This window comes from Momordica charantia (genome assembly GCF_013281855.1).
Source record: "Momordica charantia cultivar OHB3-1 chromosome 3 unlocalized genomic scaffold, Mcharantia_2.0 BLBB01000003.1, whole genome shotgun sequence".
In the NCBI taxonomy this organism is placed as follows: domain Eukaryota; kingdom Viridiplantae; phylum Streptophyta; class Magnoliopsida; order Cucurbitales; family Cucurbitaceae; genus Momordica; species Momordica charantia.
In genome coordinates this window covers 21,387,391-21,414,714 of record NW_028275161.1, presented here as the reverse complement: position 1 = coordinate 21,414,714, position 27,324 = coordinate 21,387,391, and the positions used below count along the sequence as shown (strand labels likewise).

The following is a 27,324-nucleotide window of genomic DNA, read 5'->3' as shown; positions in this document are numbered from 1 at the left end:
AGTTAAAGGTAGGTTTAAATATGTTTGAAATTTTACTTTCTTGTACGAACTTCCAATTGGTTTCACAATTTTCTACCGCTTCTAAAATCTTTATTTTATTTTTTTATCTTTTAAAAAATAATTAATTTGATTCTAAGACTCTTTTATGACCTATTTTAATTGTCGAATTTTGAAAATAATAATAATAATTTTGGTCCTATTAGAAAAATTGCTTGTCAATACTCAATTTCAACTCATGTGCGTTTGTGTAACAACCTCAAAAATATATAAATATATATTTAAATTATTACTTTTTTAATTGTATTTTTTTCTCAAAGATAAACTTTTTTGTTTTAAATTTTATTTTAAAAATAATTTGTTTTTAAATATATACATACATATATATTAAAGAAAGAGTTTATTAAATCTTTATTAATCTGACCTATTACAACTATTTCAAACATTTACAATTATCTGCATTGGACATCTATTAATCTGACAATCGAACCAAGCACTTGATTTATCTTTTATACAAAGTTCATGAAAAATATTCGAAAGTTCGAACAGCTCCTAAAATAAGATTTAAAACTTGAAATAAAGTAAGGAGAGAAGAAGAAAGAGGAATTAGTCTATCAAATATCAACTCTTCTGCATTTGACTTGATTGGAGACCATTGAAGTTCTTAAAAGGAAAGCCCCAATGTTTCCATGAATTACATGCGGAGGTTGTAAATTTGTAATAATTATAAAAGCAACCCAAAAACCAAAAAAAAAAAAAAGAAAGAAAAATAAATGGAAGTAAGAGAGAGAAAAAGAAGCCAAGAAAGGTACAGCAGATTGACTGACCCCTTTTGATTTTTCTTTCTTTTCTCAGCTTATCCCTTTTTTTCCTCCACTCCATTTTCCTACCAATTTTCCCTTAAATTACCATTTTCATAAAATTAATAATTCAAATTTAAGGACACCCAGCCCAACCAACAAACCAGCTACTGGTCTTTTTTTTTTTTTTTTAGTTCATATTTGGGGCAGCAATCAGCAGCGGGAGCCCTTCCTGCAGCTCAGCGCACCCGCATTGGTCGTTATCGTTCCGACGAGCGACGACGGCCTCGCCCCCAAGCTCGAAGCTCTGGCGTAGCTGGACGACGCTCCGGCGCCGGAAGCAGTGAAAAACGCACCGTTTAACATCAGATCCCCTTCCGACCTCCAGTTCCAATTCTTCCACTCACTCTCTGGCGCCTCCTCGTATTTTGTCACCTGCGCGCACAAATATCCATAAAGATCTCAAAACCCATATCTCTTCTGTTGTTTCTATTCATCAGAGGAAAAGATTAAAGAAAATGGGTATTGGGTATTGTTTCTCTTTCTTTTGATTTTTACCTCTTTGCTGAATCTGTCATCTGGCGCTACGAATCTGTTCCCTTGACTGTTGATGGTTGGGGCAGCACTGCCTCCAATGGCGTACATTTCCCAATGTGTGTAGTCATTGTTCACCACATGGAAATAGCCATGCCTGCATCTGCAAATCCCCCCAAAACAAAAAACCCAATCACAAGAAAGTTCAATTTCAATTTCGACTTCGATTTTGACACCCACATTTCGAATCCTCTGTTTTCAAGAAACCGAGAAGAAAACAGAGAACAGGGGACTCAATTTACCTGGGCATTCTCTGGACGAGGCCTTCGCCGAAGTGATTGAAGGCGATGGTGACTTGCATATTCTTGTCCTGAGTGTACGAATCGCTGTGGCCCAACAGCATAACTTTATCGTGGTGCGTCATGTAATTGTTGGAGATGGTGATGGCGGTGGAGCCATGAATGGCGTCGATTAGGCCATCGTTACAGTTGGAGAGCGAGCAATGGTCCACCCACACATGACTCCCGCCGAAGATCGAAACGCCGTCGCCGTCCGATATGGTTCGGAACCCGAAATGCCGCGGGGAGTCTCTCACGTCGGTGTTCCCCCCGGGCTTGCAGTCGTGAATGTTGAGGCCGTGGATTATAATGTTGGTCACGTACTGGATCGTGATGCAGGGCCCGCCGGCGATGTGCACGCTGGCGCCGCGGCCGTCGATGGTCTTGAACGAGTTCATGATCAGCTCTTCCTTCAGTCGGATCACCATGTCGCGGGCGAAGATGATCCAGAGCGGCTCGTCTTGGATCACGGCGTACCGGAGAGTCCCCGGCTTGGGGTTGACCGGGTCGTCGTCGCCGGCGTCGGTGACGACGTAGATTTGGCCGTCCCTCCCGCCAATGGCGTTCTTCCCGAACCCAATCGCACAGTCCGCCAGCCGCTGCCGATTCTTCTCCCAATTGGAATCGCAGCGCCAGCAATCGTCGATCGGATTACCAGTCCCACACGAGAGATACGCCAAATTCCTCCTCTTCGTCGCATTAATTATGCTCCTGTAACCCAAAATGGGACGCACATTTCAAAACCACAGAGCGACACAGAGAGACAGAGAGTAATGTTTTTTGTTCATTCAAATTTACCTGTGTACTTCTTGTACGACGAGCTCTGGGTCCCGGACGGCGGCAGGGGCGGCGGAGAGAGTGGTGGGGATGAGGAGTAGGAGGACGGAGAGAGAGAGGAGAGAGAGAGAAATTGGGAGTGTGGACGCCATTAATGGAAGTTTGGGAGTGGGAGTGGGAGTGAGAAAAGAAGGAAGGAACGGAGAGGAGTATATAAAGAGATTAAAGGGAAGGGGGGGGGCTGGGTTAAATGTTAATTGCGTGATTAAACTATAAACTAAACTAAACATGTGGGGCCCTCAAATTCCTGGTTTTACGGGATTCCAATTCGGTAGTTTTGGCCGTTAAGTAACACCTCAATAATGGGAAATTGAGATTTTTGACGCCTTTTAATAACCACTCTGGATTTTTGACTCTCTTTTGATTTTTACTTATTCATGACCCCTTCACCTCAGATTTCTGATCTCTCCCCTTATTTTATCAGGTAAATTGACTAAATTGCCCTCATTTCATAATAAATGCTATGATATAATAAATTTCCAACCAACCCACCAACCACCAACTTAACAATTCTCACTTTGTTTTTTCAACTCCAAATCACCACACACACGCAAGTCACGTTTTTTTTTCTCAATACTCAAGATTTTCTCCACGTGATTGTTGGCCCACATTATCCAATCGATCGGTCCCCACATAATCCGTTATCTCGAATCCATTGTTTTCACAATATAGGTATGTCCATTTCATCATTTTAGAATATCGTACTTCTTCAAACTTGTAATGATACGAAATTTTATCATTTTTCAAGAAAAAAACGTTATTTTACGGAAAACAGAAATGAAGTCTAGAATTTATCTTGGACCGGGATTGGTACCGGGATGAAATTTAGAACAGGGTTTGAGACCGAGATAGAAGGTAAACTCAAGCCCGGTCCTTCATGTCCAGATACGACCGGGACCGGGACCGAGATGGGGATAAACTGGGGTAGACCGAGTAACAAAACAAAACAATATTGCTTAGAAACGGACCGGGTTGAAGCCTGGGATGGAATCCAGAAAGTCGAAGTACAAGATATGGACTTTCTGGATTCCATCTCGGGCCTCGTCCCGGTCCATTTTGAACCGGGATGAGTCCCAAGATGGATTCCAGAAAGTCCATCCATCTTTCTCGATTCCATCTCGGGCCTCATCCCGGTTCGAAATGGACCGGGACGAGGCCCGAGATAGAATCCAGAAAGTCGACTCATCCCGGTTCGAAATGGACCGGGATGAGGCCCGAGATGGAATCCAGAAAGACTTTCTGGATTCTATCTCGGGCCTCGTCCCGGTCCATTTCGAACCGGGATGAGTCCCAAGATGGATTCCAGAAGGATGGTCTTTCTGGATACCATCTCGGTCTTCATCCCGGTCTATTTTGAACCGGGATGAGGCCCGAGATGGAATCCAGAAAGTCCATCATTCTGGAATGGACTTTCAGGGTTTCATCCCGGTCCTAAATCCACCGAGCTTAAAGCCGAGATGGAACCATGAAAGTCAAAAATTAAAACAAAACAATGGAAGCAACAATAAATCAAACTTCATAATAACCTTGGCTACTTCAGATAGAGCCGAAGGTTGAAATCATTCACATCCATGCAAAGAACGAAGAAAAAAAAGGTAGAAAATCATTCACAATAAGATCGCGAGTTCGAAAGAAAAATTACCTCAATTAGGGAAGGGGGAAAGCTCTGAGGGAGACGAAGAAGAAACGACGGAGATGAACTTTCTGGTTGTGAGGGAGAGACCGGGATGAAGACTGGGATGGACAACGAGATAGTGAATGAGGGAGGGGAAGGACCGAGACAGGGAGGGAAAGGAGGGGAGGGCTGTGTTTGATTTCTTTTTTTAAATTGAGGGTAACTTGGTAATTTTATCAAGCAAAATAAGGAGAGGGGTCAAAAATCTGAGGTAGAAAGGTCATAAATAGGTAAAAATCAAAAGGGGGTCAAAAGTCTAAAGTAGTTATTGGAATTGGTCAAAAATCTCAATTTTCCCTGAATAATGGTAGGCGACTCCAGCCACCGTACCCGAACCCGTTTCTCCCTTCTTTTCAAACTATGTGTTGTCTACGCCTCGTTGAGGGATCCACGTGTTCTTCTTTTTTATTAAGTTTCATTTTATTTATTTTCCACATGAACATTGCATGCATTGGATTATTAAATCAGAGTAAATGTCTTCATTAAGTTATCTTAAGGTTGAATCTAATATTTCTTCAACTTTAAAAATTGTTAGAGAGATTTATGATTTTTTTTTTTTTTGTCTAAGAGGTGTTATTTTCGACTTTTTTTAATTCGACTTAATTTTGTGTCTTAAAAACTCGCGATGTTTCTTTGATATGTTTGTGAAGTTTTAAAATATATTTAATATCACAATGACCTTTAAAATATAGAATTAAAAGTTCCGGTATTTATTAGATATTCTTAGACTTCAACCCTCATTAGACACCTAACCGTAGAAATTCATATTCTAAAACTTGTAATTTAATTAAAAAAATTATCCGATCATAAATTTTATTGTATTAGTTAAATTAATACGTTTTTAAAAAATTACTTATGTCACTTGGTTGGATTTGAACCTTTTTTTTTTCAATAGTTGCATTAAGTGAAAATCATCGTCTCATAAGCAAGAAAAGAAGATGCCTACAAATTTTGACATCTATGTAAAAAGTTTATATAGTACGATAGCGAGCAACAAAATTTATAAATCTGATAGTACAACGACATGTGGAGTTGGGGATTTGAATCTGTACATTTTAGTCGGTAGTGATGGCTTGACTAATTTAACTATGCTTAAATTATTTTTACAGTTACTTTTGGTTCATATATCTCAAAAATTTATAGATTATTATTTATCTTATTTTATTTACAGACTTAGTAGATTATTTAATTTTAGGCCCTATATAAATTAAAATTTAAAAGCATTAAATATTCATATTGATTTCCCATAAATCCCAAAAATAATAGCGCATATAATTGGTTTACAAGTTATACATGTCTTGTCCGCCAGTACTATCCATTGGACCCGCACCATTTCGAACTCATAAATCCCCCGTTAAGTTTGGACCCTCTTTCCCACCATTTATGTTTACAATTTTCCTCCTCAATAAATAATTAAATTAAATTAATAATAAAAAAAGAATTTTCATCTACATTTTGCGGCCGCTTTTAGTGCTTCAAAAATTTTAAAAATTTAAAAAAAAATCCAGGCGAGTGCTACTATTTATAATTATTTTCATAAACTTTTAATTATAACGTCAACAAGTTTAACATAATTTTTAATATTGTTGTTGTTGATGTCTTTAAAGTTTGGAGACATGATAATATAAAGATTCTATATTGTAATGGAATTAAAAATCCCTGTTGTGTAAAGGTTTGAGAGAGAAGTTTAGTATTTTAGAACAAAAAATGTTGTTCAAGATTAGAATATTCTTCTTGTCACTCTATTATATGGAATCGATCCAATATCTTCTTTACAAATAATAAATAATAAAAAAGAATGACCATCCTATCTAACCAACCAAATATATATATATATATATATATATATTAATTCTCCGTTGAGTTTTAAAAATTCATTTTAATCATGTATTGTACATTATTTATCACATAAAAAAATAAAGCAATTTGTTGAGATATCCATAAATGAATTATATTTACCCAACCCATGAACTTAAGTTTTTGGGTTGAGTGGTGATTTATTCATCTTTAACACAATTCAATAAAATAAAAATAAAAATAACAAATTCAGTACATAAAAATGCACATCATTAGTTCATCCGTTTTTGTTTTATCTAGTTAGTCAATTTTTTCGAGGGTAGAGATGAGATTTGAACTCACAATCTTTTGGCCAAATATGAGATGTATTAACGAGTTGAATTATGCTTTAGTCAAATTTTTTATGTTAAATAATGTCCTCTTTAATTTAATCAATGTATTACATCAATATTGAAGCAGTATGTAATACTAACCTATTGAAAGCTCATCTAAAGGTAGGTAGACAGTTTAAAATTTTAACTGACATTGCAATAGGAAGATTCATAACTGCTTTCCTAGGGAAAATTTTTATTTGTAATCTCCAACTTAGCTAGGTGTGTAGAAGAAGCTTAAAACTTCCATTGAATTTTATAACTTTGAATGAGTGTTACATTCTTTACCTTCAACTATAAAAGACATTGGTTGTTTTATTGACCGTAATGAGTATTACAATTTTACTGTTTGATAAGTTTTTATTCGAGGGAACACAAAAAGCTATTATCATGTACGTTCAATCCATTATAAAACACACGTATATATAAATTTATTATAGTTTAAATAAAAACCGTTAACTTTGATTTTAAAATTCATACCAAAGTAGATAATTGTCTTTACTTATGTATCATGATCGTCCTCTTTTCTTAAACGTGAGATTTTATTCTCACTCTTTATCTATGCAAAAAAAATCATTATAAATTTTGGTAAAGTTATGCAATAATTTGTGTAAAGCTTAATCTTTTATTTTTTTTAGTACAATATGAAAGAGGGGAGAATCAAATTAACAACCTCATGATTAAATATATATGTATATATATCAGTTATTACTGCTGGCTCGTTGATTTACAAAGCAGGAAAAGATGAAAAATTTAATGAAGTGAGAGACGGTAGGAGTGGAAATAGGGGCATTATTGGGAAGAGAAGCGTGAGAAAGAAAAAGAGAAGACATCCAGTCCTGAGTCCCGACAATGTTACCTTGCGGGCAACGGCTCGAACCACGGTCCACTCCACATTTCGAGACTTCCCATTTACTCTAAACTCGTAACCATAACCAAACTTATCATTTCATTTTATTTACATTATCCCCTCCCACTGTACACATTATTCCACGTCATCCAATCCCCATCATTTTCATTTTTCACCCCTCCAAAATCATTTATTTACATCCATGCTTCCACCCACCCAGTCCCCTCCCCATCCATATTTATTTACTATGTTTTTTTTTTGTCTTTTTTAATACCTATTAACCGTTCTCCCATTTTTTAATATAATATTTTGGTTCGTTTTCACACGTCCCAACTAACAAATACAAACTCCCGTATCATCGTCTTAAAAAGCCTTCGAATTTTGGTGGTGATATTAGATAATTACAAAAAGTATTAGAAATTGCAAACTTATACCGTTGCATTAAAACCAAATTTGTGACATATTCGAGGAAAAAATAAAAATAATGATATTTTTAGGAGATTTTATTTTATTATTCTTTTTATTTCTAAATATAAAGGGTATAGGAGATTGAGTCCTAGGTCTTAGATATGTTAATTACTATTTTATCTATTAATATGACGTAGTACCATGTGGAATAAGTCGAATGAGAAAAAAAAGTAAACATATCAACAAATCTGTTGTAATGGATGAGTGAGAATACATTATAAAACTAAACCTTTAGCTCGGATGCATTTATTTTATCTGATTGGTTTACTTATTTGTGTTACCTAATTTGTAAGGTAATGTATTACATGAATAAATGATGTAATGTTAATTTTGTATTTGAGATATTTGAAAATTTTGATAAGGATACGCACCAAACTTATATTATATGGGTGGGAAACTTTATTACAAAATTGAGAATGTGTGGAGCGGAAATTGAGGGGAGGAGGGTAATTGAAAGGCAAAATATATTGAATTTGAGGGACAATTAATTGCGCCCAGAAATCCTCGTGACACCCGCACATGCTTTGCACTCCAAAATCAAACTTCTATAAAGCTAATGTAATTGTAGGTCCTTTTCTTTTCTTTTTCCTTTTTTTTTATTATTTAAAATTATTTTAGTTCCGCAAACCTCGCCGCAATTCCGCACGCTTTGGCTGACATGGCATCCTCGCAAAGCCACTTTCCGGACACGTGGCGTGCCGGAGAGGCGCCAAGCAAATCACTTTCCCTCCGTCACGTGGTGGGGGTCTTTTAACGTCCTTTTTTCCGGACGAATCCCCGTCGTCCGTCGCGGATTCAAACAACCAATCAGCTCATTCAATATTGTTATCCACCTTTTTTCCCGATTAAAAACAATTTAAATCTCATTTTCATTAACTTTATTCTATTTCATTTAAAATTTATCTTTAGGCCAGGAAAAAGGAACGAGGGGTTAGTTCTAAATTAAAAAACAAAAAAATTATAGTGAAATAAAGATAATAATTGTTGTCTCTTTTGCCTATACATAAATATATTTGGAAGATAATATTTTACCCATCCTTATAAATATTTTATTTTAAAAAATAATTATTTTGGCTATTGTTATTAGTTGTGGATAAAATTATCGTGGTAAGTTCACCTAAAGTGAGACCAAGAAAGTGGCGTAAGTTGAGTTGTCCAACTAGACCCTACCCAATCTAATTGGACCCCATCGAGCTAGTCCACCCAAACCAACTCGATGGGACGTTTGGGGTGCGAGATATGTCCTACAATCCTATTTTTTGCTATTTTTAATTGAATCATTTGTCTGACTTGAGTTTTAGAGAGTTTATATTGATATATTTTTTCTCGAGTATAACTAGAATCGGACAATGTGGAGGGATTAGGATCATTAATTTTTAAAAGGATAAATAATGTTTTGACTAGAAATGAAGTATACTTATATTTACCTATCGATTTATTATATCTATAACATTGAATATTGAAGAAAATAGTGGTAATGGTGAAAATAGTTTTATATTTTTTAAAGATTAAAAAAAGGGAAAGAATGAATTTGGAGTGCAATGATTCGACAATGGAGCGATGTTTCGACAAAAAGGCAAACGTGAAGGTCCTTTTAATGGTGTGTAGGAATGGATTAAGATTAGGATAGGATCCAATAATGCTGAGGTCCATCGACGCTCATGCATGTTCCTTTGCCCTTCTGGATTTCCTTTGACAATTACTTGGCAACTCCTCCCTCCACGTCCGCCACCACGTGTTATGTCTACGTGGCACCCTCCTCTCTCTCTCAGCCAATCGTTTTTCTCCACCCAAAGTTTTTATTTATTCCACTTCAACGGGAAGGCACATGGAGGAACCCCAAATTTCCACATCAAAAATAGTAATAATTAAATAAAAACAGATTAAGAGGAAATTCTGGTCAATTTTTTCCACGCCCAAATGCTTTGTCGGTGGATTTGTGTGCTGTTATTTTTCGGATTTTATTTTATAGTGGCTTTTTTTCCGATCTAATGGCTAGAAAGTAGCTTGTCTGGTTGTGAATATGCTTGTGTTAATTTTGTAAACATTTTTCCACCGACAGTATATTTTCCTCCTAATTACAACTAAAAATTTAAAAGGTGGGGTTTGGCTTTCAGCTGAAATCGACATAAATGAGCGCTCCAACGTTTAAGTTAGAAAAAATTTAATGTGTTTCTTTCTTAAATATATCCACAAATTCGTTCATACTTGGAAGCAAATTAATTGTAAATACTAGGAGTCGAACGGGTTGTCGTGGTAGGCGGCCACAGTGCACGTTTCGTGGAACACGACACGCAACTTGAAGTAGCAGTGAGTGGAGGTGTTGAGTGGTTCTTCTACCATCCGATCTTAGATAGACTAGGTGATTAACTATCTTAATGGTCAATTTTAATCTTCCAAAGTACATTTATTCAGATAATTAATAGAGATTAAGATGACGCGTGACATGTTTTTTGTCCAATGAGACGATTTGAAGAGAAAAAATTATTTTAGTTCATTACATGGTGTGAAGCTTGTAAATCAACCGCGAACACTAGAAAAAGGACACCCATTTATTTTTTTATAAACCTTATGAAAAATATAGTTCACATAGCATTGTTTCGAAATCTCAGCCACATGATACATATTACACATTACATAGTGGGGTTGAAAATTAAAATGGTCCCTCTCCTCTTCCTTCGAGCCAGAAAAAAAAACAATCTCTTTTTTTAAGATTAAGTAAAAAAGAAAAGAAAAGAAAATGATAAAAGTAACGAAATTGAATCAATTTGTAAGGCAACAGAGGGGAACAAACGAACAAAATACAATTCGAGAGCTTTATGGAAAGATCAGAAGAAGGTCCTTTAATGATTTGGCTTTAGAAATGAAATGAGAGAGAATGGTGCAATGATTTGGAGGCACGTGGTGTGGTGACGGTATAAGTTAGCGGGGTAGGGTAATTATATCACCACGTTAATTTTGAAAGCTCTAGAAACATATAAGTTTAGACTTAATCATTAATTTACACGACAAATTTTAATTTATTAGGTAGGTATATCGGCGGGTTGGGTGCAACATTGCTAAATTTACTTTAATCAATTATGTCGGGAGGTAAGGCTCGACATGAAAGTCAAACCTCGACTTGGTCTTGGTTTTACACTCCAAAACATGATCGCCCTTCCTCTCCCTTTGTCTCCTTTTATTTTACTTCCAACATTTTCTTTTACAGTGCATATTGAAGTCAAAAAAGGAAAAAAAAAAGCCGATGAATTTGATTTAATTGTGTTGTGCCACATGTTTACATATAATATGATCAACACTGATGAGCCAACATGAGAATTCAGACATTAGAGTAACTACATCTAGTCAAACTATTGGAGACAGTCACAACTTATGTTCAATGCGAGCCGACCCAAGTCTCACATTTCGATCGCCTGAGTTATCAGCCGAGTCAATCAAATGACAATTCTGTAGGTATATAATTTTAATATCATTCATGACAACAAACTGCAATTCTCGGACTGTCGGACAATCGTTGGAAGCTTGTCAGAAGCCCTGTCGAAAGCTCCGCCTATAAATAGCGACCTCCCACCTCAATTTCAGGTATGCGAAACAATATTGTCTCTCAAGTATAAATCAGCCAGCTAATGACTTGAGTGTCAAAGTGTTTGCTCTTTTTTGCATGTCCTCTACTTGTTTAGCACGCTAACTAATCGAGGTTCGTAGATTTGGTCTCTTTACCATGCAAAGATATTTGTATGATATGACAACAAGTTTGTACTATAAATCAAGATGCACCTTTATAATTAAAAAAACAAAAACATTTTCAATGTTATTTCATAATCATGAATAATGATATTAGTAACAATATATATGAATTGGATGCAATGTCACAATAGCATAGATAATGTGTCTCTCTCTTTGAAATATATTTTTGTTTTTTCGAACATAAATTATTTTTAAAGATCTTAGGATTTTACTTTAAAATGGTTCAAGTAGATATTATTGATAAAGATAGCTTAATATTTCATATACTATTTATATGTATTTCATCGGATTATTTGTAATTTAGTATAATGAAATACTGTACTTCTTGAATAGATAATTATGAATCAATGATGAATCATTAATTGAGAATGACCGATTTTTATTTAAATAAAGAAGGTTATATCAAATAATTTTTAAATATAAATGACGCCTACAAATTATTAATTTGCACTGTTTTCGTTTTTTTTTTTCAAAAAATGTCGTTGAGGTCTTGGAAAATTTTCAAATATGAAAAATCCATTTTAAAATATTATTATTTTTAAAAAAATTATAAAGCTTCGTTAACTTTTAACAAAAAAAAAAAAAGTATAAGACCATTAGTTAGAGTAAACAAGCAGCCACTACATCTTAAAATACTGTTAAATGTTTTTCCATGGTGTCCTATAAAAAGGGAAGATTTTTTTTTCTTTTCAAATACCCTTAATCGAAACATTTTTAAAGAGTATTATATTTCAAATAAATGGTGGAAATTCGAATAAAAATTAATTCTTTCCGGAGTTCAATACTCAACTTAGAACCATAATTCATTATACTTCTCTGTGACATGAAAATATTAAATAATATTTTTCTTGAAATGTTATAGACTGCATAAGAGTACTGCAAAAAAAAAAAAAAACCGTGTAAATGCAATAAAAATGGAAAGTTAAGTCCCATATTGTGGGCCACTGGTAGCTCAATGAACGAGGCCCAGTTCACGCGGTCAGGTTTTGGGCCTGGAAAGAGATAACTAACTGGGCTTCGTTGTGGTATTTGGGCCTCTTCAACCCAGCCCATTACTACAATTTCTGCGGCTGTATGCGTATGCGTTATGGAACTGTAGGCGAAGAATTTACAGTTCGCGCTCCAAGAGCAGCGAGCTTGGAGCGAGCATCCATGGAGGAAGTCGACGAGAAAAGAAGTATCAGAGTTCTGCCCCCCAGGCTTGTTCTCCAGAAAAAGGAGCCGGCTCTTCAGTGGCTCATCGGATCGCCCTTTCTATCGCCTTTGACTATCGTCTCCACTCTCAGATGCATCCACTATTTGTCTCCACCCGAATCTGTTTCGCCTGATTTCCACAAGGAAGCAGGTAAGCATATTGTAATAAGTTTCACTCGAAGATAACCTGCATTAGAATTATTCATTAGTTGTTTGATTCAACCATTTCCTAGAGTGAATTTGATTTTTTGCCTTTCGAATTAGAATTGAGGAACTTAATCTGCTTTTCTGAGCAGAAGAGCTCCGTACGTTGTTATTGAAGGGTTTTTATATAATTGGAGCATGGGTTGTTGGAAATTTCAACGTCGAAGAACATGCGAGCAAGGCGATTGATGCAGCGCGGAGATTGAGTCAGCTTCTATCTCATGGTGAGAAAGCAGAGACCCAATTGATGATTGGAGCTGTTGCTGATATCAATTCCACAGATATTCACTTTTTTGTCTCCGAGTCTGAAAATTGCAAGAGCATCGATTCTGTTCCCTCTGTTATATATGAAAATAACCCTGAAAAATATATTTGGGAGAGAGGTTGTCTGCTCCGGTGCGAACTACCGATTAACGTACCGCTCTATATTCCTTTCGACAGTCCATCAGGTGAAGTTTAAACGGTGGCTTTTGTTTAGATACCATAACTTATTGCATATGAGAGGGATACTATACTTATGCTTTCTCAGTTTTGGTAAATGTAAGCCTTGTCAATTATGAATGGCTGTAATGATTTATCCCGTTCATCTCTTTTCTTACTTTTATTTAATAAGAGAGATATCTCAACATCAATTTGAACTCCCATATCTTTCAGATGTTGAGAAGACGTACATCCATGCCACAGAATTAGTTGTTTCCAAGTTGAGGGACCCACATGTTGTATATGTTGTGGAACCATCATGTAAAAACTCCAATGAAGATCCTTGTCCGGTCATTCTACGTGGTTCACAGATGGATTTCCAAATTAATGTCTCAAAATTTAAGCATCTGAGTGAAGGCACCCGAAATGCCGAAGGAACGTCTGTGCCATGTGCAAACTTCTGTTCCAAAAGTAAAACTGAGTCCACAGTGTTTTCTTCAGAGGTATTGATTTTTTTTCAGGTGTTTTATGGCACGAAAGACTTTATGTGACATATAGGAGTTTGAGTGATTCTCTTAGTGTTTTTATTTTGTTTCACCTTAAGTAATTAGAATGGGATCTCAGCCCTAGTTTTTCAAGAGCTTTTCTTCTTAGAATGCAGATATAGTCCAAGTAAGTGTTCTACTAAATAGCTCGGAAAAGTCTCAAAAATCTAATGCACCAGTTGTAGAGTACTTTCCAGGTAGTTATTGACGTCAGTATTTACTTCATAACTTTACCTCTCCAGTCGTTAAAGTGGTAATGAGCAAATGTTTGTCATGGAATAGATGTTCTTGCCACTCCTAATGGAAGTTAAACTTATGTACTTTCAGCTATGGGCAAGCCCAGGCTTTTGGTGGTTGATTTTAAGGTAGAAGTTCTCTGTTATGCTGCCAAGTTTCTTCCGTTAACTTGTGCTGTTTCGACATTGGTCATTCCGGGTTTAGTTGATCAGTTGAACTCAATGAAGAATGCAATCTTACCCAACCTTTTAAAGCAACTGCCTCAGGTATAATGATCAGGCTCTTCAATTTCTTATCCATTGCTTGTGGCACAAACCAAAATCTACTTTCCTCTTTTAATGATTTTCTTAAACAGACATTGTCCTCTTTTCATGGTTTCTTTTAAACAGTTATTTTTCCTTCTCTTTGATCTGGTTTTCCTATCTCTTCCGTTGCAACTTTTGACCTAATCCATACTGTATATTTGCACGTCTCATCAGTAATAGATCTTAGGAGCCTACTTGTGTCCCTCTGATGTTTTTTTTGATAATAATTTTATTTTCTAATTTTTTTTACTTGCTCCTGTTAATTTCAAGGATCTTTGCTTCTGCAGCTAGTACCATATCATTTTTGCCCTCCTGGATTTTTGCATCCAATAACTGTTATCTATGAACTCACTTACGGGGAGACTGAAATGAAGCAAGGTAAAACCACAACGCTTTCTGCTAGCTATTAAGGTGCACGACCTCCGATAAAATTAAATCACGTGTTGAGTTACCAATCTTGCTTATTGACATCATATGGTGAAAATACAAATGTCATTAGAATTATGGTAAATTGTCAATTGGCATTTTAGCTAATTGTACAAGCATCATTAATCCGTTAGTACTTCCTCCCTTTACTGGTTTTAGTGGGGCCAATAATTTGCATGATACTTGAGAAAATGTGATCTTTAATTTATTACTATTGGAACAGTGTATTCTTCTCTAAGCAGGAGATTTCAAAGAGGAATTGGAAAGTTTATCATTTTGCAACTGATAATTCTTCTGTTTAAGTTGTTATGATGTGCTTAACTTTAATCATTTGTAATTTTAACCATTTTTCTGTGCAGTTGAAATAAGGAAAGCCCTACACTTAAGGTTAGGGCTACCTTTTGATCGTCCTGTGCTAAGAAGTGCTAGTGCCTTGGATTTCTCTGGTAGGAAAGACAGTTCTACACGAAAGGGTCAGTATTATTCAAAAGCACGTACAGAACAAACCCAATCTTTGTTCTCCTTTCTCTTTTGTTGGATTTTCAATGCTAATATCTTGTTATTTAATGATCTTACCAGGTTCCTATTTGCTCAAAGATGTTCATATTGGAATTCCAAGCAGCGGTGGTAGGTTGCTAGTATTTTTCTCAAATATTGTCTTTTATGTTATTGCATTAGACTCTTAGTTAATCAAATTTATATTATGCAGTTTCAGGTGGCCAAATGTCTCTGGTTCAAGGGTCATATGAGTACTATCATTATCTTCAAGAAGGTTTCAATGACTCGGTATTGGAACTTTCCATTTACCTAGAAGTTGTAGTGTGTTAAGCTATTGAATATACAATGAATTTAGTAAAAACAGACGTGCACCTGACAGTTACAAAGTGATAATAATTAACTTAAAAAATTCTGATTGATGTTATCAAATATTTTATATTAAGAATATTATCCTTTAGGGTTTCTCTGAATTTTGAAAACATAGGATGCATCGAAGGAAGACTGTAGTAAATAACACTATTTGATTTGCTCTCTTCTGGAAGAGAACAATGAAGTCAACATAAAATCATTCTTCTGCATAAGATAGATAGAAGCTTTGGCAATTTTGATTGTTTTGAAGGACGTCTTTACTCTACGGGTGTGCTTCAGTAGTGGTGTATGATGTTTTTGGAGATATTCCCCCTTCTTGGGTGGAAGAGATTACTTTCACTTTTACTATGATTACAGTAACTACTTGTGTTTTACTTGTAGGGCTGGGGTTGTGCTTACCGGTCTTTGCAAACCATCATTTCATGGTTCAGACTCCAACATTATACTTCCATACATGTCCCTTCTCATAGGTACGAATTAGCTGGAACTTGGTATGACTACTCTAAATTAACTTTCTTTGCCTCCTATCACCTACAGTTCCATTTATCACGAGAATGAAATCAGACAATTTGCCTATCCGAAACAATAGCTATGTGGTTGAATTTGCAAGTACTTTGTATTATCTGTAGTTTGAATATAGCAATATTGCTTAACCAGTTACCTTCTTTAGGGAAATACAAGAAGCACTAGTGGAAATTGGAGACAAGGACGATTCATTCATCGGGTCACGTGAATGGATTGGTGCCATCGAATTGAGCTTTGTTCTTGACAAATTGCTCGGTGTAAGTTGCTATTTTCGTTATGAAACATTGTTGTGTAGCAAAAGGATAATCAATACATCATCTTGCACAACAACTGTTTAAGATTAAGAAAAAAAGATGTGTGTTTTTTGTAGGTGAGCTGCAAAATCATAAATGTCAGATCCGGGGCCGAACTTCCCGAAAAATGTAGAGAATTGGCTGCACACTTCGAGAATCAAGGAACTCCGATTATGATTGGTGAGTTCGTCGTAGATGATCTGGTAAAACTGGAATCTGTACTTAATTTTTCGTGCGCTCAAGATTATTGATCTCCTTCTATTGTACAGGAGGTGGTGTTCTTGCATATACGCTGTTGGGAGTTGATTACAATGAAGCCAGCGGAGATTGTGCGTTTTTAATACTGGATCCTCATTACACAGGAAGCGATGACATCAAGAAAATTGTTGGTGGTGGGTGGTGTGGATGGAAAAAGGCTGTTGATAGCAAAGGGAAGAATTTCTTCTTACATGATAAGTTCTATAATCTTCTGCTGCCACAGAGGCCAAACATGGTTTAATTCATGTGAGATGTTTATTTAGAAGCGTCATAGGACACAGGAGCACAATCAATTTCATTTCTTGAATTCATAATATATGTTCTAGTTCTTTTTTTTTTAATATATATATATATGTTCTAGTTCTGCGTTACATTTTCGAAGGATTTCAGGCAATGAAATTTGCCAACTCAATTGAACCTCAGTCATCCAAGATTACTTCAATAGATTAATCGCTTCATAGGAACACAAATAATTTTTTCAATTTATTTTAAATCTTTTAATATATATTAATTAAAGAAACATGGAGGATTACAGGATTACATTAAACTTTGTGTTTTGTTTGAAAAATACCCAAATTCTTTCTAAAGTTTTGATACTATCTTTAACATTTAATGTTTTATAAATATTTTAGAAATACATTTTGAGCAAACGTTGGTAACTTTTTAACTAATTGTTTTACAATTTTATTTGTGTACAACTTTTATTCATTGACGTGTAAAATATTACAAAATTTTATTTAATTTTTTATTTTAATGTGTCGTTACAATATGAGTTGGGTTGGGTTAGATAATATTCTAGTGTTTTAAAGAACGATTAGTTGGTTTATCAAATTTTCGATTCCACTCGAACTGAACCAATTTTATATAAATATTTTTTTTACCCCTGTTTGGAACCTCTGAGAGGAATTTCAAAATCAGATTTTGAAATTCATTTCCAATGGAGCATTAGATTAGATTTTAGGATTTATTTACATAAACAAGCCGCCGGCGAACGTGTCACACTCTCATCTCTCACGACCGCCCAGTTCGCTCGCTCTCTCTCTCATGCCGCCGTTCCCCGCAGGTACTCACTCTCATTTCAAACTCGTCTCTCACGATTTTCACTCTCATCCCAACGTTTTGTGTTTAAGATCTGTTGTTGGGTTCGCGTTGCATCCCAAAAATCGGATTCACCGATCTGGGTTGGGTTAGGCATCGAGTAGAAGAATCGATGAATTCGAATTTTCGGGTTGGTCCAAAGAAAGCTCCATAACTCGAACCGATGACGCGATGAACCGTGAAGTTCCCGCCTTACAGCCTCCGGCTCATCACTGAGCAGCGACCTATCCGAAAACCAAGCTCCCATGGCTCTTGCGCACCAACACCACTTCCTCAACTCATTTCATTCCATTCGCAAGCCCAATCTGAACCAATACTCTCCCAATTCTCACTTGTTTTTTCAATTCAATACCCAGAAACTCGTCTGCTCATGTGCAACATCTCCAAATCCCACCACTCAGTCTCCATCCCCGATTTTCCTCCCTTTTCTCGAGGAAAACGAGGAACAAGAAGAAGAAGAAGAAGTTAAAGGAGCTCATCGCCATGAAGGAAACAAGATGGAAGATTGGGATGACCCACTGTTCAGATTCTTCAAATCACGCACTTCAACGACGCAAGACCCCCAGCGCGAAAGCAAAGTCTCCCTTCAGAAGAATCGCCGTTCTTCTTGGCATCTTGCCTCTGGTTCCGAATTTGCGGATGAAGCTGAAATTACAATCGACGAAGTCGCCGGACAATTGAGTTCTGTGAGTCAGAATTTTAGGGCCTTACCTGACGGCGTCGTCGGAGACATTATGCGAACTGCGAGGAACTTGCCGGAAAATACGACCCTGGGAGAGGCTTTGGCAGATTTCGATGGGAGAATTGGGGAGAAACAATGTATGGAGGTGTTACGTTTGTTGGGTGAGGAGAATCTTGTGGTATGTTGCTTGTATTTCTTTGAATGGATGGGTTTGCAGGAGCCTTCGCTTGTTACACCTCGTGCTTATTCTCTTATTTTTCCGTCGCTGGGGAGAGCTGGAATGGGAGAAAAAATTATGGTATTGTTCAAGAACCTTCCGCTCAAGAAGGAATTCCAGGATGTTCATGTGTATAATTCAGCAATGTCTGGGCTCATGTTCTGTAACAGGTACGAGATAGGCCTAAATTTATGACATTGTTTATGTTCTGTTTGTTCTATAGTTGATAATTTTTCTTGCTGCTTAATCTAGTCATCTGTCATCATTTATCTTTATGGAGGAACTTGGATTGAACTCGGAGCTGTTGAAATGATAAATTTCTGATAAGTTGCTTGCCATGGGGATTAGGGGTTTTGTGTAAGTTGAGGCATGCCATTTTGAAACATCACAGCATTTTGTTTTCCTTTTGATGCTTATAGTCTACCCCTACTAATCTATGGATTTCGCCCGCCCCAAAACCAACTTCAAGAGATGCCAGGGATACTGAGGGGTTTGTTTAGTAACGTTCTCGTATCTTGTTTTCATTTTCAATTTTATTAAGAAATTTAAATATTTGACAACTATTTATGTGTGTTGTTTCTCATTTCTTCTAGAAACATTCTAAAAATTGTATCCTTCTTGAATCTATAGAGTTGATGCCATGCAATTATATTTTTCTTTATTTAAAAAAGGAAATAGAGCAAGAAATGAAAACGTTATCAAACTTATAAACTCGAAGCAGGATATTGAGCATATTTCAGAATATTCGAAGATCTTTATCATCATAGCACCCTTTAGAATAGCATATATAAGTAGATCTTTCTTTTCTATTTTTATCAAAATTAAGTAGAACTACACCTTGTTAGTATTAATCCCTCCTTAATCTATGTTCTGTTCACATATGATTTATGGGGAGAGGAAAGACAGGGTTCTGTGCCATACTCTTCCAATCCAATGAAAACAATACTTGAATAAACCTTCTGGTATATGGAAGAACTAGCCTTCAAATTGGCTGTCAAATACAAATTATTTGAAGTCATATTTTTTTGGGGGGAAATAGCATGGTTTATATCTTTCGAGGTAGTCGTAGTAGTTGGGGAGGCTCGACTTTGATTATTCTCTAATCCTCATTTCCATGTTATAACTTTTAGGTATAATGATGCTTGCAAGGTCTATGAGGCCATGGAAACAAATAATGTTAATCCAGATCATGTGACATGTTCTATAATGATCACAGTCATGAGAAAAATCGGCCGCAGTGCAAAGGATTCCTGGGATTACTTTGAGAAAATGAACAAGAAAGGAGTAAAATGGAGTCCAGAAGTTTTGGGTGCCCTGATTAAATCGTTCTGCGACGAGGGGCTCAAGAGTCAAGCGCTTATCATCCAATTGGAGATGGAGAAGAAGGGGGTTGCTTCGAATGCGATCGTGTATAACACGATCTTGGATGCTTTTAGTAAATCGAACCAAATCGAGGAAGCCGAAGGTCTCTTTGCTGAAATGAAAGCTAAAGGGGTGAAACCGACTAGTGCAACATATAACGTTTTGATGGATGCATACAGTAGGAGGATGCAACCTGAGGTTGTTGAGAAGCTTATGCTTGAGATGAAGGATGTGGGTTTTGAGCCTAATGTGAAGTCATACACTTGCTTGATTAGTGCTTATGGAAGGCAAAAGAAAATGAGTGACATGGCTGCAGATGCATTTTTGAGGATGAAGAAAAATGGCATTAGGCCAACTTCACATTCATATACAGCTCTTATCCATGCCTATTCTGTAAGCGGTTGGCACGAGAAAGCCTACTTGACATTCGAGAACATGCAACGAGAAGGTTTAAAGCCATCCATTGAAACTTACACGACTCTGCTCGATGCATTTAGGCGTGCGGGTGACACTGTGGCATTGATGAAGATTTGGAAACTTATGATTAGAGAAAAAATAGAAGGGACAAGAGTAACATTCAACATACTGCTAGATGGGTTTGCAAAACAGGGTCATTATGTTGAAGCTAGAGATGTGATTTCTGAGTTTGGAAAGATTGGATTGCAACCAACCGTCATGACATACAATATGTTGATGAATGCATATGCAAGGGGAGGGCAACATGCAAAGATGCCACAGCTGCTGCAGGAGATGGCTGCTCGAGAACTAAAACCCGACTCGGTTACTTATTCAACCATGATCTACGCCTATGTTCGTGTTCGCGACTTCAAACGAGCTTTCTTCTATCACAAGAAGATGGTAAAAAGTGGACAGGTGCCAGATGTGAAGTCATACCAGAAACTTAGAGCAATTTTGGATGTAAAACTTGCTACAAAGAACAGGAAAGACAAGAGTGCCATTCTGGGTATAATAAACAGCAAAATGGGGATGGTGAAAGCCAAGAAAAAGGGCAAGAAAGATGAGTTCTGGAAGAACAAGAGAAAGCATGTGAAAACTCAGAGAGTTTCTCCCATGGAGGCAAAGAGTTGAATGGACCACCCATTTGGGCTTTTGAATCATCATAGTATGGGCTGAGAAAGCCCATAATTTGGCAAATGTGTAGGCCCTTTGTTGCTCCAAATGGGCCTACATTGGCACAACAGATTGGTAACTAATGATGAAGAATATTGTACATTACGAAAAAAGGAGAACTAAGCTCTTCTTTTATCACGTGTTAAAGTTAGAAAGGGGTTTGTTCTCTACTAAGAAAATGGAAGAATTTTATGATGGCGTATTCTAATTTCCATTTCTTCATATTTAAGCAAACAGCAAATCTCATTGAAAAATGATCCTCTAAATTATCACACCACTTTTTTTTCCTTTAAAATATTGGATTTTTTTAAAGATACTACTTAATTTTCCCACTAATCACTCATGCCATCGGTTTAAATTGGGAACAAATAATGATAAATGAGTATTTCACACGCTTAAATAATTTTAAAATTTAAAATTCTTCTTCTTAGTTTTTATGTTCTTATTTGTGATATTTTTTTTTAATTTTCATTAATAGTTTTAGTAATGGAAATATGTAGACATGTCAACCGACATTTAAAATCTTGACCGTGTCTTATCTTGTACAATTATGAGGTCAAAAGATAAAAAATCATGATCTTCCTCAATTTAATGTAGATCATCAACAAATAGAGTGACTATGGCTAAGAGACCATTATTGTTGTTGAATTTAAGGTATCTATAAATGCCATAAGTGCTTAGGCATCCAAGGGCAACAACTTGCTTCATACGTTAAAACTATTTTCAGAATATCATCTCGTCATAAATTCATTTCCAAAATCATTCTCTCGTCTCCAATCCCAAAAACTATTTTGAGAATGAAATACTTTACAAATCAGTATCTGTACTCATTCCACCCACTATAGACTAAGCTACTAGATGTCCACCACATACATTTTAGATTACTCGAGTTTGAGATTAGGATAAAAATATGAAAAAAAAATGTTAAAATTCCAAAATCTAGTCATGAACCTATTATACACAAAATTAAAAGACTAGGGTTCTATTACACACAAAATCAATTTTATGCCAAATAAGTTAACGAGTTTAAAAAAAATGTCAAATGGATCGACACAAAATCAAAAGGTTCAAAGTCTTACGGGAAACAAAATTCAACTTTATGGCATATAAATTTACGAATTTAGAAAAATATCAAATACGTCAATAACATACTAGACATGAAATTTGAAAAAAAAAGGCAATTAGATACAATTAAACGTTCAGAGTTTAAATACAAAACTGAGAGTTTATGAATATATTAACGGGAAAAGTTAACTAAAAATTTGTAATTTAACGAGAAAAGAAATCAAAAGAGTTGGGAAGTTGAAAAAGCCGAGCCATGTATTTGAGTAAATGGAGAGAAATATATGGGAAAAAAATAAATATTAAAAAAAAAAAAGAAAGAGCAAAAAGATTATCTCCGGGGACTGGACCGGTTAGCGCGGAGCCGAGTGGAAGCAAAAGACGGGGGAAACACACAGCGGTGGATCGGCTAAAGGCAAGGCGCCACGTGGACTGCTGAAACGAAGGATAAACTTCGATGACGTGTACTTATAACCGTAGCCTCCATATAAATACCTCTCATTGGCCCCCATTTTTTCTTTAATTTGCTCTCTCTCATCCCTTTCTTTCCCCTCCCTTCTCAACCGGAGCGAAGAAGAACCAGACAAATTCGGATCCGGCTCCGATAAACCATCTAGGGTTTCCATTTCTTCCATTTTTGTCTCCCTTCACAAAATCCGTCTCCTTCTACTCCCTCCATTTCTCCCCACTCCCCGCGATTTGGAGATCCGATTCGTGTCTCCTGTCTTGGCTCGAGATCCGGGCCAAGCACAGAAGAATACCACTCCAAGTGTTCTCTTTCGCTTCTTTGCATCTCCACTGCTCGCCGATAGGTTGTTCTCTCTCGCTCTTTCCTTTTTTAGTTTCTTCTCTGTTTTTATTTGTTGTGGAGGGAAATGTAAGAAATGGACTGCGTTGTGTTTAATTGCTGTTTATGGTGGATGATTCGTGGGGTTTTGTTGCGGTTTATGATTTGTAACTTCGTTTGTCTTCTATTTCAATCTGTTGTGTATGAATCCGTTGTGCGTGCCTTGGGTGGGTGGGCGTATTTCATTTTCTCATTGATGTTTTACTTTATTAAATTTCGACTTAGATTATATTGGTATCTTGGTTAATTAATGGTTACCATACTGTGATACCTGGGTTGGATGTAATTTTTTTTTTTAGCATGAGATAGATGTGAAGCTTCAACCATTTAAATAATTGCATGTTGTAAATATGGATCGTATTTTTAAAGTTTTGCTGTCTAAATGTGCATTTTCTGTCTGAATTATAATTGGAGTGTAGGTGTCTTCAGCATAGATGGCCTCAAATGAAGGATTTCTGACGGAGGAGCAGCGGGAAGTGCTGAAAATAGCGAGTCAGAATGTGGATATATTGTCTTCCTCTCCAAAATCTCCCAAAGGCTCACTTCCTGAATATCATATAAAAGCCCCTGCTGGTGGAAAGGTACCGGGACCTGGAATTAATGTGAAGCATGTGCGTAGATCTCACTCTGGGAAGCACATTAGGGTGAAAAAAGGTGAGTTCGTTGCTCTGTCGTGAGCAGTGTAAGTTTGAAGAGATTTGAAATATAAGTTTTGACTTGTGATTTAAGAGTACTCATTCTCTCGGTATTAAAAGTACTGAAATTTATACAGTTTGTGATATTTGAACTCTTCATAAATGTGTGCTCAAGAACTCGGAATATTTATTGACTATTTGAATCGTTTCTGGATGTTATAGTACATCTTTTACTGTTTTGAATGTTTTAAAAATTTTTGTTACGATTTTTAACTGCACCAGTTTCTGTCTAATCCTATATTATTAGTATATTTCTGCAGTTCAATATTCAATATCTATGATTGTTAAAATTTTGACGATTTATGATTTTGAGGGAATGGTTTGAAGTTAATACAAAAAAGGAAAATAAAAAGAAATATAATGCAGAATTGCTTTTTGGCCAACCGTCCAACCTTTAAATTTTTGTTTATCGTTGTGAAATTTGTATGCAGGGGGCGTTCTTTATCCAATGAATATACAGTTGGATTTGATTTTTATTCAGCCTTGCCTGTGAAATTTATCTCTGTCCTTTGCTCATGAGCCATTGTGCAGTGTACATTGCTACAATGAACGTTCCAGTAGTTTCAAAGTCTTACCTTATTATATCATACATGATATCATTTAGTATTTTAGATGTAATTTTAGCAGCCAGTCCTGTTCTTACCTCTCTAACCACTAGTATATATACTAATGTTGGCAGATGGGGCTGGTGGAAAGGGCACTTGGGGCAAACTGCTTGACACTGATGGTGATTCTCATATTGACAGAAATGATCCTAACTATGACAGTGGCGAGGTAACTTTTCAATATTGAGTTGGATTTTCTCTTCTTGTGTATTATTGCACAATAAGACATACATGCACGTCTGTCCTATGAAGGACCTAAATCCCAGAGAAGATTCATATTAACATATATTATGGTTTAGGGTTCGATGATAGGAAACTTGTGATCCTAATGTGGTACTTGCACTATTTTCCATATACTCCTTGACATAAGGACTGGTAATAGTATGCATGCTAGTGGGATTGCATTTAGTGGATTGGGATCGATTGACAGTCTTTTAGATTTATCTTTCTTTCCAAACTTAATTATATATTGTGTCTCTGACATTTCGTCTCTAAATAGGAACCATACCAACTTGTTGGTTCAACTGTCTCAGATCCCTTGGATGTATATAAGAAATCTGTTGTATCCACTATAGAGGAATACTTTAGTACTGGTGATGTGGCATTGGCGGTATCTGATCTTGGAGATTTAGGCTCGAGTGACTATCATCCTTACTTCATTAAGCGACTTATTTCTATGGCAATGGATAGACATGATAAGGAGAAGGAAATGGCTTCAGTTCTGATTTCAGCCTTATATGCTGATGTTATGAGTCCTGCCCATATAAGGGATGGATATTTTATGCTTCTCGAGTCTGCTGATGATCTTGCTGTGGACATATTGGATGCAGTTGATATCCTTGCTTTGTTCTTAGCTCGTGCTGTAGTTGACGACATAATTCCCCCAGCATTTCTAACCAGGGCAAGGAAGGCATTGCCAGACTCATCTAAAGGAACTCAGGTTATCCAAACTGCTCAGAAGAGCTATCTCTCTGCCCCACATCATGCCGAACTTGTGGAGAAAAAATGGGGTGGCAGCACACATTTTACAGTTGAGGAAGTGAAGAAAAAAATTGCTTATCTCTTGAGGGAATTTGTTGAGAATGGAGACACTTTTGAGGCTTGCAGATGCATAAGACAGTTAGGTGTTTCATTCTTTCATCATGAGGTTGTTAAGAGGGCTTTGACTCTTGCCATGGAGATCCGAACAGCAGAACCCCTGATACTGAAGCTTCTGAAGGAAGCTGCTGAGGAAGGTCTGATAAGCTCAAGTCAAATGGTTAAGGGGTTTGCTCGGCTGGCAGAGAGCCTTGATGACCTTGCCCTTGATATTCCATTGGCAAAATCTTTGTTTGAATCTTTGATCCCAAGGGCCATATCTGAAGGATGGCTTGATGCTTCCTTTATGAAATCTTCAGATGAAGATGTGGATGTTGGATCCAAGGATGAAAAGCTTAGACGCTACAAGGAAGAGGTTGTGACTATAATTCATGAATATTTTCTTTCAGATGACATTCCTGAATTAATACGAAGCCTAGAAGATCTTGGTGCACCGGAGTATAATCCAATCTTTTTGAAGAAACTTATTACACTTGCAATGGATAGGAAAAACAGAGAAAAAGAAATGGCTTCAGTGCTCCTTTCAGCTCTTCACATCGAGATATTCTCTACGGAGGATATAGTCAATGGTTTTGTGATGCTGCTGGAGTCTGCAGAAGATACAGCGCTAGATATTTTGGATGCATCAAATGAGCTTGCTCTGTTTCTAGCCAGAGCTGTGATTGACGATGTCTTGGCTCCTCTGAATCTCGAGGATATCGCGAGCAGGTTGATCCCAAATTGTACCGGAAGTGAGACTGTGCGGATGGCCCGAACATTAATTGCAGCTCGTCATGCTGGTGAGAGGCTTTTGAGATGCTGGGGTGGTGGAACTGGCTGGGCAGTGGAGGATGCAAAGGACAAGATTCAAAAGCTCTTAGAGGAGTATGAAAGTGGCGGAGTTGTGGGTGAAGCTTGCCAGTGTATCCGCGATCTCGCGATGCCATTCTTCAACCACGAGGTTGTGAAGAAGGCACTGGTTATGGCCATGGAGAAGAAGAACGACAGGATTCTAGATCTGCTGCAGGAATGCTTCAATGTGGGCCTGATCACCATCAATCAGATGACTAAAGGCTTCTCTAGGATCAAAGACAGCCTCGATGACCTTGCCCTCGACATTCCAAATGCAAGCAAGAAGTTTGCTTTTTACGTGGAGCATGCCCAGAAGCAAGGATGGCTCCTACCATCCTTCGGATCGTCTGCTGCAACAGACTCTTTGGTGCTTTTGACTGCATCCTCCTGAGGGAAACAGAGAGTTAGATTGTTTTATCTCATGCATGTTGTTGCCCATTAATTATCTCCTCTCGAAGCGCCGCCCCGCAAGCTCTTCAGCTTTGCTCGTGTGAAGGTAGTTGTAGAGAGTAGTAGCTACGATGGGTCTTTTGCTTCCTTCCTCCTGATGATGGCTTTACTTTAGCGGTGGTCTGATAGAGATAATATGATCCCCTGCCATTGTATAAAGTTCAGTTTCTGGTTTTTTTTCTCATCAGAATTTTAGGCAAATGTTGTGATATCATGATGTTGTTTAGACAGGATATTTTATATCATCATAATGCTGCTTCGCACAACATGAAAGGGTTGGTGGACAGTTCTTTTCACTAATCACTACTAATTTTCTCCACCTTCTTAGGCTTCTTCCAGGTTCACCTTCTCTTGTTTACATTTGTTTTAGATCTATTTGTCATGGTCATATAGCTACTCTTCTATTTCACTTGGTTGTAGTTTTGGAATTTTTCTTTCAATCCTCGGAGCATGAGTTTATAAGATTCAGAGAAATTAATGCCTACATTCTTAATTGCTTAAAATTAATAATGTTAATTATAGAAGCTGTCCGGTCGGCAAGGATACGATGTCTCTTGG

The 27,324-nt window shown here is 36.8% G+C and overlaps 4 protein-coding genes across 6 annotated transcripts; 3 read left to right on the top strand and 1 right to left on the bottom strand.

Moving 5' to 3' along the window:
• Nucleotides 1-603: 603 nt before the first annotated feature.
• On the bottom strand, nucleotides 604-2,631 carry LOC148212570 (putative pectate lyase 5). Its single transcript, XM_088121724.1, has 4 exons — nucleotides 2,468-2,631; nucleotides 1,634-2,380; nucleotides 1,356-1,494; nucleotides 604-1,232 (listed from the first exon to the last, which is right to left on the bottom strand). The coding sequence occupies exons 1-4, from the start codon at nucleotides 2,596-2,598 to the stop codon at nucleotides 1,011-1,013; spliced, it is 1,239 nt and encodes a 412-aa protein (XP_087977850.1). The 5' UTR covers nucleotides 2,599-2,631; the 3' UTR covers nucleotides 604-1,010.
• A 9,865-nt stretch (nucleotides 2,632-12,496) lies between these two features.
• On the top strand, nucleotides 12,497-17,059 carry LOC111008858 (Peptidase C78, ubiquitin fold modifier-specific peptidase 1/ 2). Of its 3 annotated transcripts, none has more exons than XM_022281706.2 (13): nucleotides 12,497-12,759; nucleotides 12,908-13,261; nucleotides 13,467-13,735; nucleotides 13,887-13,974; nucleotides 14,105-14,280; nucleotides 14,607-14,697; nucleotides 15,105-15,218; nucleotides 15,325-15,372; nucleotides 15,455-15,531; nucleotides 15,994-16,082; nucleotides 16,283-16,394; nucleotides 16,508-16,610; nucleotides 16,700-17,059. In XM_022281706.2, the coding sequence occupies exons 1-13, from the start codon at nucleotides 12,567-12,569 to the stop codon at nucleotides 16,927-16,929; spliced, it is 1,944 nt and encodes a 647-aa protein (XP_022137398.1). In that variant the 5' UTR covers nucleotides 12,497-12,566; the 3' UTR covers nucleotides 16,930-17,059. The 3 variants fall into 3 exon arrangements, with proteins under 3 accessions (XP_022137398.1, XP_022137397.1, XP_087978234.1); XM_022281705.2 differs by having other exon boundaries at nucleotides 12,498-12,759; nucleotides 12,905-13,261; XM_088122108.1 differs by having other exon boundaries at nucleotides 12,621-12,759; nucleotides 12,873-13,261.
• A 547-nt stretch (nucleotides 17,060-17,606) lies between these two features.
• Nucleotides 17,607-21,386, top strand: EMB1006 (Pentatricopeptide repeat (PPR) superfamily protein). Its single transcript, XM_022281962.2, has 2 exons — nucleotides 17,607-18,855; nucleotides 19,816-21,386. The coding sequence occupies exons 1-2, from the start codon at nucleotides 18,032-18,034 to the stop codon at nucleotides 21,134-21,136; spliced, it is 2,145 nt and encodes a 714-aa protein (XP_022137654.1). The 5' UTR covers nucleotides 17,607-18,031; the 3' UTR covers nucleotides 21,137-21,386.
• Nucleotides 21,387-22,754: 1,368 nt separating this feature from the next.
• On the top strand, nucleotides 22,755-27,085 carry LOC111008723 (MA3 DOMAIN-CONTAINING TRANSLATION REGULATORY FACTOR 1). The gene is made up of 4 exons (XM_022281506.2): nucleotides 22,755-23,052; nucleotides 23,507-23,741; nucleotides 24,462-24,556; nucleotides 24,887-27,085. Exons 2-4 carry the CDS (start codon nucleotides 23,522-23,524, stop codon nucleotides 26,705-26,707), a joined length of 2,136 nt encoding a protein of 711 aa, XP_022137198.1. The 5' UTR covers nucleotides 22,755-23,052; nucleotides 23,507-23,521; the 3' UTR covers nucleotides 26,708-27,085.
• The last annotated feature ends 239 nt before the right edge of the window (nucleotides 27,086-27,324 follow it).

What these genes read in the sequence shown, in the direction of transcription:
- LOC148212570 (XM_088121724.1), bottom strand. Translation starts at nt 2,598, where the DNA reads ATGGCGTCCACACTCCCAATTTCTCTCTCTCTCCTCTCTCTCTCCGTC. An exon ending in GTCGTACAAGAAGTACACAG is followed by an intron (nt 2,381 to 2,467) that starts GTAAATTTGAAT and finishes TTTGGGTTACAG; the next exon opens with GAGCATAATTAATGCGACGA. An exon ending in ATGACAGATTCAGCAAAGAG is followed by an intron (nt 1,233 to 1,355) that starts GTAAAAATCAAA and finishes TTGTGCGCGCAG; the next exon opens with GTGACAAAATACGAGGAGGC.
- LOC111008858 (XM_022281705.2), top strand. Translation starts at nt 12,567, where the DNA reads ATGGAGGAAGTCGACGAGAAAAGAAGTATCAGAGTTCTGCCCCCCAGG. An exon ending in GGAGACTGAAATGAAGCAAG is followed by an intron (nt 14,698 to 15,104) that starts GTAAAACCACAA and finishes TTTTCTGTGCAG; the next exon opens with TTGAAATAAGGAAAGCCCTA. An exon ending in AGGAACTCCGATTATGATTG is followed by an intron (nt 16,611 to 16,699) that starts GTGAGTTCGTCG and finishes TCTATTGTACAG; the next exon opens with GAGGTGGTGTTCTTGCATAT.
- EMB1006 (XM_022281962.2), top strand. Translation starts at nt 18,032, where the DNA reads ATGGCTCTTGCGCACCAACACCACTTCCTCAACTCATTTCATTCCATT. An exon ending in GGGCTCATGTTCTGTAACAG is followed by an intron (nt 18,856 to 19,815) that starts GTACGAGATAGG and finishes TATAACTTTTAG; the next exon opens with GTATAATGATGCTTGCAAGG.
- LOC111008723 (XM_022281506.2), top strand. Translation starts at nt 23,522, where the DNA reads ATGGCCTCAAATGAAGGATTTCTGACGGAGGAGCAGCGGGAAGTGCTG. An exon ending in GCACATTAGGGTGAAAAAAG is followed by an intron (nt 23,742 to 24,461) that starts GTGAGTTCGTTG and finishes TAATGTTGGCAG; the next exon opens with ATGGGGCTGGTGGAAAGGGC. An exon ending in CTAACTATGACAGTGGCGAG is followed by an intron (nt 24,557 to 24,886) that starts GTAACTTTTCAA and finishes GTCTCTAAATAG; the next exon opens with GAACCATACCAACTTGTTGG.